At 36.5% G+C, this 13,006-nt stretch overlaps 1 protein-coding gene across 1 annotated transcript in view; it reads right to left on the reverse strand.

The window, feature by feature from the left end:
* The window catches only part of LOC126461608 (protein KIAA0100), a 320,706-nt gene that overhangs the window by 85,164 nt on the left and 222,536 nt on the right, over window positions 1–13,006 (reverse strand). Inside the window, exons 25-26 of the mRNA XM_050096009.1 lie at window positions 10,967–11,203; window positions 9,390–9,518 (exon numbers count right to left, since the gene is read on the reverse strand). Of these exons, the coding sequence (XP_049951966.1) occupies window positions 9,390–9,518; window positions 10,967–11,203 (366 nt within the window). The remainder of the gene's footprint in view (window positions 1–9,389; window positions 9,519–10,966; window positions 11,204–13,006) is intronic.

Genomic DNA, 13,006 nt, shown 5'->3' on the forward strand with positions numbered 1-13,006 from the left:
TGAATTGCCAGAATAGTCGTGTGTGGACTACAGAGAATCCGCATGAATTCAAGGTGTGCCTACTGCATGAGCAAAATGTTGGTGTTTGGTGAGCTGTGACTAGTAAATGCATCATTGGGCCAATCTTCTTTCAGGACACAATAAATGCAGAATGGTACTGCACCTGCATTCTGGAGCCCTTCCTAGGTGAACTGAATCAGGATGAAATTGAAAATGCCTGGTTTCAAACTTGATGGGGCGACTGCACATACCACTCACAAGGCGATGAACTTTATAAAGGACATCTTTGGTGACCGCATCATCTCTCGAGGACTCTGAGCTCCCCATTCACCTGACTTGGCTCTACCGGATTACTTTTTATGGGGTATGTTGAAGGGAAAGGACTATGAAGGCAATTTGAATGACACACCACATTAGGAACATCACTCCCAATGTTCTGCGCAATATCTTCAGGAATATGCACAAACGTGTGCAACTGTGTCTTCAAGTTTAAGGAGATCACTTCCAGCATCTCTTATAACTTCCAGGACTTTAATACGGCAAGTTATGAACTGCATAGTTACTTATTGAACATCCTGTATGATTAAAGACAGCTAGCTCTAAACATGAAAAAATTTAAGTTATTGCAGATGAGCAGGAAAAAGAAACCCTTAATGTTCAAACACAGCATTAGTAGTGTTCTTCTGAACACAGTCGCTTTGTTTAAATATCTGGACATAATGTTGCAAAGTGATATGAAACGGAAAGAGCGAGTGAGGATTGTGGTACAGCAGACAAATGGTCTACTGCTGTTTATTGGGTCAACTTTGGGAAAGTATTGGTTATATGGAAAGGAGACTGCATACAAGACACTAATGCCACATATTCTTGAATACTGTTGAATTTTGGGATCAACACCACGTCAGATTAAAGAAAGAAATCAAAGCAATTCAGAGGTGGGCTGCTAGATTTGTTACAGGTAGGTTCAAACAGCATGCAAAAATGGGTATGCTTCAGGAACTCAAATTGGAATTCCTAGAGGGAAGGTAATGTTCTTTTTGAGGAGCACTATTGAGAGAATTTAAAGAAATAGTATTTGAAGCTAACTGGAAAATCATTCTACTGCTGCCGACATAAGTCTCATGAAGGTAATGTATAATAAATTAGAGTTCATATGGAGACAGTCTTTTTTCACTCATTTTATTTGTGAGAGGAACAGCAAAGGAAATGACTAGTAGTGGTACAATGTATGATCCGTCACATGCCATATGGTGGGTTGCAGGATATGTGTATGTAGATGGTATACAACACATGTATATTGGAGGAGTTATGCTTTTGTTTTCAATACATTTGATAGCACCCACTTGTAGGAGGACTTAGTTTAACATGAACTAAGATTCAAGGATTAACTCTGAATTATTTGCATATACAATAAGTGACAAAAAAAGCCTGGAATTGATTGAGCATTGAACCTTGAGCCTATAGATTTCATCTGACATTATTATTATTATTATTATTATTTCCCTTTCTCAGACGTTATGTCTGGTTAGAAATGGAAAGTGACGCGGGCCTTGATCAAGCGTGAGTTCCTTTTAACTGTACGGTATATGTTACATTGCATTTAGGAACTTTCGGGTAATTGAACATGTATCAATAATTACAGATTTCTGTAGTTGTATATATAAGTTTGGATGTAGCTGTATTACGTTGGTGTACTGGTGGATATTGTGTGGTATGACTCCTGTAGTTGATAGTATAATTAGTATAATGTCAACTTTATCCTGATGCCACATGTCCTTGACTTCCTCAGCCAGTTGGATGTATTTTTCAATTTTTTCTCCTGTTTTCTTTTGTATATTTGTTGTGTTGGGTATCGATATTTCGATTAGTTGTGTTAATTTCTTCTTTTTATTGGTGAGTATGATGTCAGGTTTGTTATGTGGTGTTGTTTTATCTTTTATAATGGTTCTGTTCCAGTATAATTTGTATTCATCATTCTCCAGTACATTTTGTGGTGTATACTTGTATGTAGGAACGTGTTGTTTTAAAAGTTTATGTTGTAAGGCGAGCTGTTGATGTATTATTTTTGTGACATTGTCATGTCTTCTGGGGTATTCTGTATTTGCTAGTATTGTACATCTGCTTGTGATGTGATCTACTGTTTCTATTTGTTGTTTGCAAAGTCTGCATTTATCTGTTGTGGTATTGGGATCTTTAATAATATGCTTGCTGTAATATCTGGTGTTTATTGTTTGATCCTGTATTGCAATCATGAATCCTTCCGTCTCACTGTATATATTGCCTTTTCTTAGCCATGTGTTGGATGCGTTTTGATCGAAGTGTGGCTGTGTTAGATAATACGGGTGCCTGCCATGTAGTGTTTTCTTTTTCCAATTTACTTTCTTCGTATCTGTTGATGTTATGTGATCTAAAGGGTTGTAGAAGTGTTTATGAAATTGCAGTGGTGTGGTTGATGTATTTATATGAGTGATTGTTTTGTGTATTTTGCTAGTTTCTGCTCGTTCTATAAAGAATTTTCTTAAATTGTCTACCTGTCCATAATGTAGGTTTTTTATGTCGATAAATCCCCCTCCTCCTTCCTTTCTGCTTAATGTGAATCTTTCAGTAGCTGAATGTATGTGATGTATTCTATATTTGTGGCACTGTGATCGTGTAAGTGCATTGAGTGCTTCTAGGTCTGTGTTACTCCATTTCACTACTCCAAATGAGTAGGTCAATATTGGTATAGCATAAGTACTTATAGCTTTTGTCTTGTTTCTTGCTGTCGATTCTGTTTTCAGTATTTTTGTTTATCTTCGTCTATATTTTTCTTTTAGTTCTTCTTTAATATTTGTATTATCTATTCCTATTTTTTGTCTGTATCCTAGATATTTATAGGCATCTGTTTTTTCCATCCCTTCTATGCAGTCGCTGTGGTTATCCAATATGTAATCTTCTTGTTTAGTGTGTTTTCCCTTGACTATGCTATTTTTCTTACATTTGTCTGTTCCAAAAGCCATATTTATATCATTGCTGAATACTTCTGTTATCTTTAGTAATTGGTTGAGTTGTTGATTTGTTGCTGCCAGTAGTTTTAGATCATCCATGTATAGCAGATGTGTGATTTTGTGTGGGTATGTTCCAGTAATATTGTATCCATAATTTGTATTATTTAGCATGTTGGATAGTGGGTTCAGAGCAAGGCAGAACCAGAAAGGACTTAATGAGTCTCCTTGGTATATTCCACACTTAATCTGTATTGGCTGTGATGTGATATTATTTGAATTTGTTTGGATATTAAGTGTGGTTTTCCAATTTTTCATTACTATGTTTAGGAACTGTATCAATTTAGGATCTACTTTGTATATTTCCAATATTTGTAGTAACCATGAGTGGGGTACACTATCAAAAGCTTTTTGGTAATCAATGTATGCATAGTGTAGCGACCTTTGTTTAGTTTTAGCTTGATATGTCACCTCTGCATCTATTATCAGTTGCTCTTTACATCCTCGTGCTACTTTGCAACAGCCTTTTTGTTCTTCATTTATAATTTTGTTCTGTGTTGTATGTGTCATTAATTTCTGTGTAATGACTGAAGTTAATATTTTGTATATTGTTGGTAGGCATGTTATGGGGCGATATTTAGCTGGGTTTGCTGTGTGTGCTTGATCTTTAGGTTTCAGATAAGTTATTCCATGTGTAAGTGTATCAGGGAATGTGTATGGGTCTGCAATGTAACTGTTAAATAATTTAGTTAGATGTGAATGTGTTTGAATTTCTTTAGCCAGAAATTTGCTATTTTATCTTTTCCAGGGGCTTTCCAATTGTGAGTAGAATTAGTTGCTTGGGTGACTTCCTGTTGCAAAATTATCACTTCAGGCATTTGTATCCACTGTGCATGCCTGTTATGTTGTACCGGGTTTGACCATATGTTGCTCCAGAAGTGTTCCATGTCTGTTATGTTTGGTGGATTGTCTATTTTAATGTGTGTGTTATCTATTGTCTGGTAAAATTTCTTTTGGTTTGTGCTAAATGTTTGGTTTTGTTTCCTTCTATTTTCGCTTTTTTTGTACCTTCTAAGTCGTTTGGCCAATGCTTGTAATTTCTGCTTCTTTTCATCTAATTGCTCTATTGCTTCTTGTTGTGAGATTTTACCTAACCTTTTTCGTTTTTTGTCTGATATTTCATTTCTTATAAATTGTGTTAGCTGTGCGATGTCTTTTCTCATTTTTTCTATTCTGATGTTGCCATGCTGGTTTTGTGTGTTTCTTCTGTGTGTTGGTTGGTTCTGATCTCTGCCTAGTGTGTATATTTAGTGTAGTGAGTGCTCCTACATAAACCAGTAGCTGTAACTCTTCCATAGTTGTATTTTCATTTATTTTGTTGTGTATGATTTTGTTGATAGTTGTTATAGTTGTTTCGACTTGTGGGTTATTTGGTGGTCTATGCAAGAATGGTCTAATGTCTGTATTTGTGTCTTTGTATTCTATATATGTCAGCTGAAATTTCTCTTCTATATCTAACATCTGTGTCACTTCGTGTTCTATTTGTGCTTGTTCTGGTGGCTGTCTTAAGATTTCGTTTTCCTCTGATTGTTTAATTGGTGCGTGTTGTTCTTTGTTTGTTTGCTCTGGGATGTTTGAGTCCATTACTGTATTTTCTTCTTCTTCTAATTGCATATAATTTTGTTCCAGTATTTGTTGTACTTGTTGTTTGATGTTTTCTAATTCTGACTGGGGTATCCTGTTATTTTTTATTATTACACGGATCTGATCAGCTAGTCATTGTTCTGTTAAAAATTTTAATTCCGAGTATCTGGTAATAAATGTTGTGTATACTTGTGATCTGTATCCAGTTGTGTTGGTTCCTAGGTTTGTTGCTTGGTAATAACAGAACATGAGGTGTTGATTAACTTCATCTGACCATCTCATCCTCTGTCTTTGTTTTCCTTCTAGGGTGGTTGCAGGAAGCATATCCTGCAAAACACCTCTATTTGGATTTAAATCATTTTCCAGTTGGCTAGCAGTGTCGTTACCATTGTGGGCGGGCATAGGGTTCAAGCGTCGTCCCCGACCATGACGGCGCTTGTCCGAGGCTTCTTTAGTTCTGTCCTGAACCAAGTAATCACACTAAAAGGGGGTTAGCCCTATTAGTGGTTTGTTCTTTTCGTCGCCTTTTACGACTGGCAGAACATACCGGAGGCCTATTCTTTTCCCAGGCCTCCACGGGATTTATTATTATTATTATTTCCTTCACTTTCTCAGACGTTAAGTCCAGTTAAAAATGGAGTGACGCGGACCTTGATCAAGCGTCACTTCCTTTTAACTGTACAGTATATGTTATATTGCATTTAGGAACTTTAACGTAATTGAACATGTATCAATAATTACGGATTTCTGTAGTTGTATATATATGTTTGGATGTAGCTGTATTACATTGATGTACTGGTGGATATTGTGTGGTATGACTCCTGTAGTTGATAGTATAATTGGTATGATGTCAACTTTATCCTGATGCCACATGTCTTTGACTTCCTCAGCCAGTTGGATGTATTTTTCAATTTTTTCTCCTGTTTTCTTTTGTATATTTGTTGTACTGGGTATGGATATTTCGATTAGTTGTGTTAATTTCTTCTTTTTATTGGTGAGTATGATGTCAGGTTTGTTATGTGGCGTTGTTTTATCTGTTATAATGGTTCTGTTCCAGTATAATTTGTATTCATCATTCTCCAGTACATTTTGTGGTGTATACTTGTATGTAGGAACGTGTTGTTTTAAAAGTTTATGTTGTAAGGCAAGCTGTTGATGTATTATTTTTGCGACATTGTCATGTCTTCTGGGGTATTCTGTATTTGCTAGTATTGTACATCTGCTTGTGATGTGATCTACTGTTTCTATTTGTTGTTTACAAAGTCTGCATTTATCTGTTGTGGTATTGGGATCTTTAATAATATGCTTGCTGTAATACCTGGTGTTTATTGTTTGATCCTGTATTGCAATCATGAATCCTTCTGTCTCACTGTATATATTGCATTTTCTTAGCCATGTGTTGGATGCGTCTTGATCGATGTGTGGCTGTGTTAGATGATACGGGTGCTTGCCATGAAGTGTTTTCTTTTTCCAATTTACTTTCTTCGTATCTGTTGATGTTATGTGATCTAAAGGGTTGTAGAAGTGGTTATGAAATTGCAGTGGTGTAGCCGATGTATTTATATGAGTGATTGCCTTGTGTATTTTGCTAGTTTCTGCTCGTTCTAGAAAGAATTTTCTTAAATTGTCTACCTGTCCATAATGTAGGTTTTTTATGTCGATAAATCCCCTTCCTCCTTCCTTTCTGCTTAATGTGAATCTTTCTGTTGCTGAATGTATGTGATGTATTCTATATTTGTGGCATTGTGATCGTGTAAGTGTATTGAGTGCTTCTAGGTCTGTGTTACTCCATTTCACTACTCCAAATGAGTAGGTCAATATTGGTATGGCATAAGTATTTATAGCTTTTGTCTTGTTTCTTGCTGTCGATTCTGTTTTCAGTATTTTTGTTAGTCTTTGTCTATATTTTTCTTTTAGTTCTTCTTTAATATTTGTATTATCTATTCCTATTTTTTGTCTGTATCCTAGATATTTATCGGCATCCGTTTTTTCCATCGCTTCTATGCAGTCGCTGTGGTTATCCAATATGTAATCTTCTTGTTTAGTGTGTTTTCCCTTGACTATGCTATTTTTCTTACATTTGTCTGTTCCAAAAGCCATACTTATATCATTGCTGAATCCTTCTGTTATCTTTAGTAATTGGTTGAGTTGTTGATTTGTTGCTGCCAGTAGTTTTAGATCATCCATGTATAGCAAATGTGTGATTTTGTGTGGGTATGTTCCAGTAATATTGATCCATAATTTGTATTATTTAGCATGTTGGATAGTGGGTTCAGAGCAAGGCAGAACCAGAAAGGACTTAATGAGTCTCCTTGGTATATTCCACACTTAATCTGTATTGGCTGTGATGTGATATTATTTGAATTTGTTTGGATATTAAGTGTGGTTTTCAAATTTTTCATTACTATGTTTAGGAACTGTATCAATTTAGGATCTACTTTGTATATTTCCAATATTTGTAGTAACCATGAGTGGGGTACACTATCAAAAGCTTTTTGGTAATCAATGTATGCGTAGTGTAGTGACCTTTGTTTAGTTTTAGCTTGATATGTCACCTCTGCATCTATTATCAGTTGCTCTTTACATCCTCGTGCTCCTTTGCAACAGCCTTTTTGTTCTTCATTTATAATTTTGTTCTGTGTTGTATGTGTCATTAATTTCTGTTTAATGACTGAAGTTAATATCTTGTATATTGTTGGTAGGCATGTTATGGGGCGATATTTAGCTGGGTTCGCTGTGTCTGCTTGATATTTAGGTTTCAGATATGTTATTTCGTGTGTAAGTGTATCAGGGAATGTGTATGGGTCTGCAATGTAACAGTTAAATAATTTAGTTAGATGTGAATGTGTTGAGGTGAACTTCTTTAACCAGAAATTTGCTATTTTATCATTTCCAGGGGCTTTCCAATTGTGAGTAGAATTAATTGCTTGGGTGACTTCATGTTGCAAAATTATCACTTCAGGCATTTGTGGTATCATCTTGTATGTGTCTGTTTCTGCTTGTATCCACCGTGCATGCCTGTTATGTTGTACCGGGTTTGACCATATGTTGCTCCAGAAGTGTTCCATGTCTGTTATGTTTGGTGGATTGTTTATTTTAATGTGTGTGTTATCTATTGTCTGGTAGAATTTCTTTTGGTTTGTGTTGAATGTTTGGTTTTGTTTCCTTCTATTTTCACTTTTTTTGTATCTTCTGAGTCGTTTGGCTAATGCTTGTAATTTCTGCTTCTTTTCGTCTAATTGCTCTGTCGCTTCTTGTTGTGAGATTTTACCTAACCTTTTTCGTTTTTTTTCCGAGATTTCATTTCTTATAAATTGTGTTAGCTGTCCGATGTCTTTTCTCAGTTTTTTTATTTTGATCTGTAGCCTGTGTTGCCATGCTGGTTTTGTGTGTTTCTTCTGTGTGTTGGTTGGTTCTGATCTCTGCCTAGTGTGTATATTTAGTGTAGTGAGTGCTCCTACATAAACCAGTAGCTGTAACTCTTCCATAGTTGTGTTTTCATTTATTTTGTTGTGTATGATTGTGTTGATAGTTTTTATTGTTGTTTCGACTTGTGGGTTATTTGGTGGTCTATGCAAGAATGGTCTAATGTCTGTATTTGTGTCTTTGTATTCTATATATGTCAGCTGAAATTTTTCTTCTATATCTAACATCTGTGTCACTTTATGTTCTATTTGTGCTTGTTCTGGTGGCTGTCTTAAGATTTCGTTTTCCTCTGATTGTTTAATTGGTGCGTGTTGTTCTTTGTTTGTTTGCTCTGGGATGTTTGAGTCCATTACTGTATGTTCTTCTTCTTCTGATTGCACTTTATTTTGTTCCAGTATTTGTTGTACTTGTTTGATGTTTTCTAATTCTGACTGGGGTATCCTGTTATTTTTTATTATTACACGGATCTGATCAGCTAGTCGTTGTTCTGTTAAAAATTTTAATTCTGGGTATCTGGTAATAAATGTTGTGTATACTTGTGATCTGTATCCAGTTGTGTTGGTTCCTAGGTTTGTTGCTTGGTAATAACAGAACATGAGGTGTAGATTAACTTCATCTGACCATCTCATCCTCTGTCTTTGTTTTCCTTCTAGGGTGGTTGCAGGAAGCATATCCTGCAAAACACCTCTATTTGGATTTAAATCATTTTCCAGTTGGCTAGCAGTGTCGTTACCATTGTGGGCGGGCATAGGGTTCAAGCGTCGTCCCCGACCATGACGGCGCTTGTCCGAGGCTTATTATTATTATTATTATTATTATTTTTCTCTTCTCAGACATAATGTCTGGTCAAAAATGGAAAGTGACACGGACCTTGATCAAGCGTGACTTCCTTTTAACTGTACGGTATATGTTATATTGCATTTAGGAACTTTAACGTAATTGAACATATATCAATAATTACGGATTTCTGTACTTGTATATACAAGTTTGGATGTAGCTGTATTGCATTGATGTACTGGTGGATATTGTGGGGTATGACTCCTGTAGTTGATAGTATAATTGGTATAATGTCAACTTTATCCTGATGCCACATGTCCTTGACTTCCTCAGCCAGTTGGATGTATTTTTCAATTTTTTCTCATGTTTTCTTTTGTATATTTGTTGTATTGGGTAGTGATATTACGATTAGTTGTGTTAATTTCTTCTTTTTATTGGTGAGTATGATGTCAGGTTTGTTATGTGGTGTTGTTTTATCTGTTATAATGGTTCTGTTCCAGTATTATTATTATTATTATTATTATTCTGCACTGAAGGCTTTCAGACAATGTACTTTACCTGTATGCTGGTATTTGGTGGGGGAGTCACAGGACCTTCAGAATTCCTTGGACGTGATTTCATAGGTGTAGAGGAATTGTCACCACGGAAACCTTTGAGAGCTTCTGTTGAAATATTCTTCTTCAATTGCTGTGTGAGGAAAATATTTAATAAGAAAAATATGTTCCAATTAAGTAATGTAAAGCTCATGGTGTTTAACAACTGTATGTCAGATTCACAGTCTATCAGTCCTGTTACGTTGCAAGTGTGTAACAAATTTGTTGGACACATGTTATGAATGATTACATAGCAGTATAATACATATGTTCCAAGAAAAGTGGGTCTCAAAAAAAAAAAAAAAAAAAAAGAACGATTTTGTATATCATAACTGCCGTAATGCATTTCTTGCAAAACATGTTCAGTGTATGAGCCATTCAGCAGTTTTGCAACATGCAAGTCTGGTGGCTAATTCAGTTCAGCCATCCACTAATAATGTTTAATAAGTTGTGCTTTTACTGCTATTAGAAATTAGATGAGCAAATGTTTATCTCCACAGAGTATCACTTCAAACTATGAGGGTTTTGTTATAAAGTACCTCCCTCTTTTGCACAACACTAAATAACACACATTTAAAAGTGTAAAGAAGAGACTTATATGGCTGTTTGCCTTCTCATGCAATCCACTGAAAATAAGCACCACAAACAGAGACTAGTGTCAAATTCAACATGAGAGCAAACATTCCATTATATTAGTGATGAATATAAAGCTACATGATAGTCATCACGAGCATTATAGTATTTATGATCAAACAAGTGTGTCAAAGCTAAAAAAATGGGCAAGCAACAAGGAAAGTGATGACAAAATTAGTGGCTTGACTTCTGCTAGTAACAATTATATTAACAAAATTAAGACAAAAATTTGAATTTACAAGATGATCTGAGTAAATAATTTCCTCCAATTTTTTACACTTTTCTAAAACAAGTTCATCACTGTATAAATAAGGTACTGAAAACATTGACGTCATATTGTAACACACTATTTTTCAGAACAACATAAAATGCAATGGATGGAGTTTGCTTTGTTACTTCCAACAGAATTAGCTAAACTTTGAGGCAAAAATACCATCAGGAATGAGAGTGTAAACCGATACTCATAATCAATGGCTATATGATGCAAGAAATGCAGTTCCTTTATTTTTGCAGAGCATATCATTTGCTGATGGTTTATGAGATGTTAAAACAGTGTGTTGTACTGAGAAACTGTGTTGTCATACTGCTCTTCCAGTTGATCATCTAAACATGCTTTGCAGCACGATTCTGAGCTTTAGCTTAGCTCCTCTCCATTTCTACAACATTTTGAGAGTGTCTCTAGGAAGTGCTGGCAGGCAGTTAAAATTATGTTGCTGTAGTGCAGAGATAAATTAAAGCTTCTGTGTTGTGATTAACATCCCAATAATGAAAAGTAAGTGCAAAAATTTCATGTTTTTATTTAACAACATTGGCATCTAAAGTAATTATACATCCCTTTCTGAATGCTTTAGTGTAATGGAAATGGCAAATTATTATTGAATTTTGAGACTCATAAAATACATTACTTACCTGGGTTTTCATGAATGTATCAAATAATGCAAAAGCAACATCTCTGTTGCTCTTTGTCCATGCGCCTTTCAGATCATACACAACAAGTCGATGTGTGGGGGTGTCTCTGCTCCCCAGAGCACGTTCACTCGTATTGTGCATGTCACCCCTACTGGACACTATTGTTTCACGACCATATGAGACTTTGGCAACACTTAAGCAGTAGCATTTCTCAACAGGTTGTTGCAATGAAACATGCTGCAAAAAGACAGATATGAAACAAAGTAATTTCCCATTACTATCAACTAGATTTGTTGACTACTGTCTCTTCAGAGAATAGTTTTATCTCAAATCAACATTAAAAGTAACATCATCATTAAGCTGAAATTAAAGTTCATATCTCACAATAGTGCAAAACCTGTATAATAATGTAAAAATCTTTTTAAAAATAAGGATAGCAGTTATCCTTTGATACACAAAGGAAAGATTAACACTGCATGCTGAAAGCCCATTTCTGTTGTTTATCAGCTATGAAATCCAAATCTGTTTTATCTGTCATCAATGGTGGCTGCATTCGTTTTTGGCATGACACTGTAAACAACCACTTGCCAGTCTCACGATGTGTCTTTAGTGGAAACACTTTTGCAAGTACTGGTAGCAAATTGCTGAAATGAACGCGCTCAGGCAACTTCCATAAAAAACTTGCACACGTCTCTTTTCTAATGTAAAGACCTCAGCAAGTGTTTGAGGAAGTTACTTGCCAATGTTATTAGCTGGTGTACAAGCACTTTAATAATCCTTTGACATCAAAATTTTGATGTTATAACATGCTAAAAGTGCTGCCTCTTACAGAAAGTTGTCTTTCAGTAGAGATACTACTTTTAACAATGTATTTTCTATTTTATTGGATTCATCACCAATTCTGAGGTGTAGCAAGGTGGAATATCTCCACTTTTTCTCTTTTCTTTCAGGGCATGCAATATCAGGGTTGCAGTTTGGCAGGTGGACTGGGCGTGGAGCTGTGTCAGGTAGGATGGGTAGATGGGGAAAGAGGCAGGAAGCAGGAGGAGAGGTTGGGGATGGATAGCTAGCAGCTCGGAGGGAGGTAATAGGTGTGCAAGACAGGAATGCAGGAGGCACGGGTCGCAACTGCACAGGATAGGCATGTGAGGCATGGATACCAGAATCAATGAGGTGCACTGCACAATGAAAATGATACAAAGATGTGAATTGGGAAGGAGTGACAAGACAGAGGTGGAAGAAACTGTCAGAGAATGTGGCAACATTCAGTCAGTGGAAGGTGATAGCAGAAGGGCTGTTGGAACAAACAATATATTGTGAGGATAACTTTCATCTACCTAGTTCAGAAAACCTGGTGTTGGAAGGAAAGATCCCGATGGGGTGGGCAGAGAAGCAGCCTGTGAAATTGAGCATGTTGTGCACAGCGGCTTCTTGTGTCACTGGATGGTTTATTTTGTTCTTCTTGAGAGTTTGGCAGTGGCCATTCATTCTGGTGGACAGCTGGTTGTGGTCAAACCCCACACAAAATGCTGTGTAGTGATTGTGGTTTGGGTAGGTCTTCCACCTGGATCTTTCACAAGGATAGGACCCCTGTGGCTAAGGATTGGACATGGGGGTGGCATACAGATGGCCGAGGAAGCTGTGTCAATTGGGTGGATGATGATATCACTGCAAATGCCATTCTTCATGTCCATGAACCTTGTCGCTATTGAACACTACCTCTCCCAATGTCCTCCAATTCCTAATCCACCATGTCATCCCTCATACACCTTAGTAACTACAGCTTCACACACAACTATTTCTCCTTTCATGACAAGGTACACAAAAGAGTCCATAGCACAAACATAGGCATCCACAGGGCAACCTTCTACACAACCTCAAAACACCTTCCTCTCCCATCTGCTTCCTTCGTCCTCCACAATCCAATATGCCACCCTCCTGGTCACTGACCTTCACCACTTCAATGGCTCCATCCACACTTCTGTCCCTAGTAAACCAACTAACCAGCAATAGTAGCTCCATTTTGACAGATGCCACCCC

Source organism: Schistocerca serialis, chromosome 1, assembly GCF_023864345.2.
Source record: "Schistocerca serialis cubense isolate TAMUIC-IGC-003099 chromosome 1, iqSchSeri2.2, whole genome shotgun sequence".
Taxonomy (NCBI): domain Eukaryota; kingdom Metazoa; phylum Arthropoda; class Insecta; order Orthoptera; family Acrididae; genus Schistocerca; species Schistocerca serialis.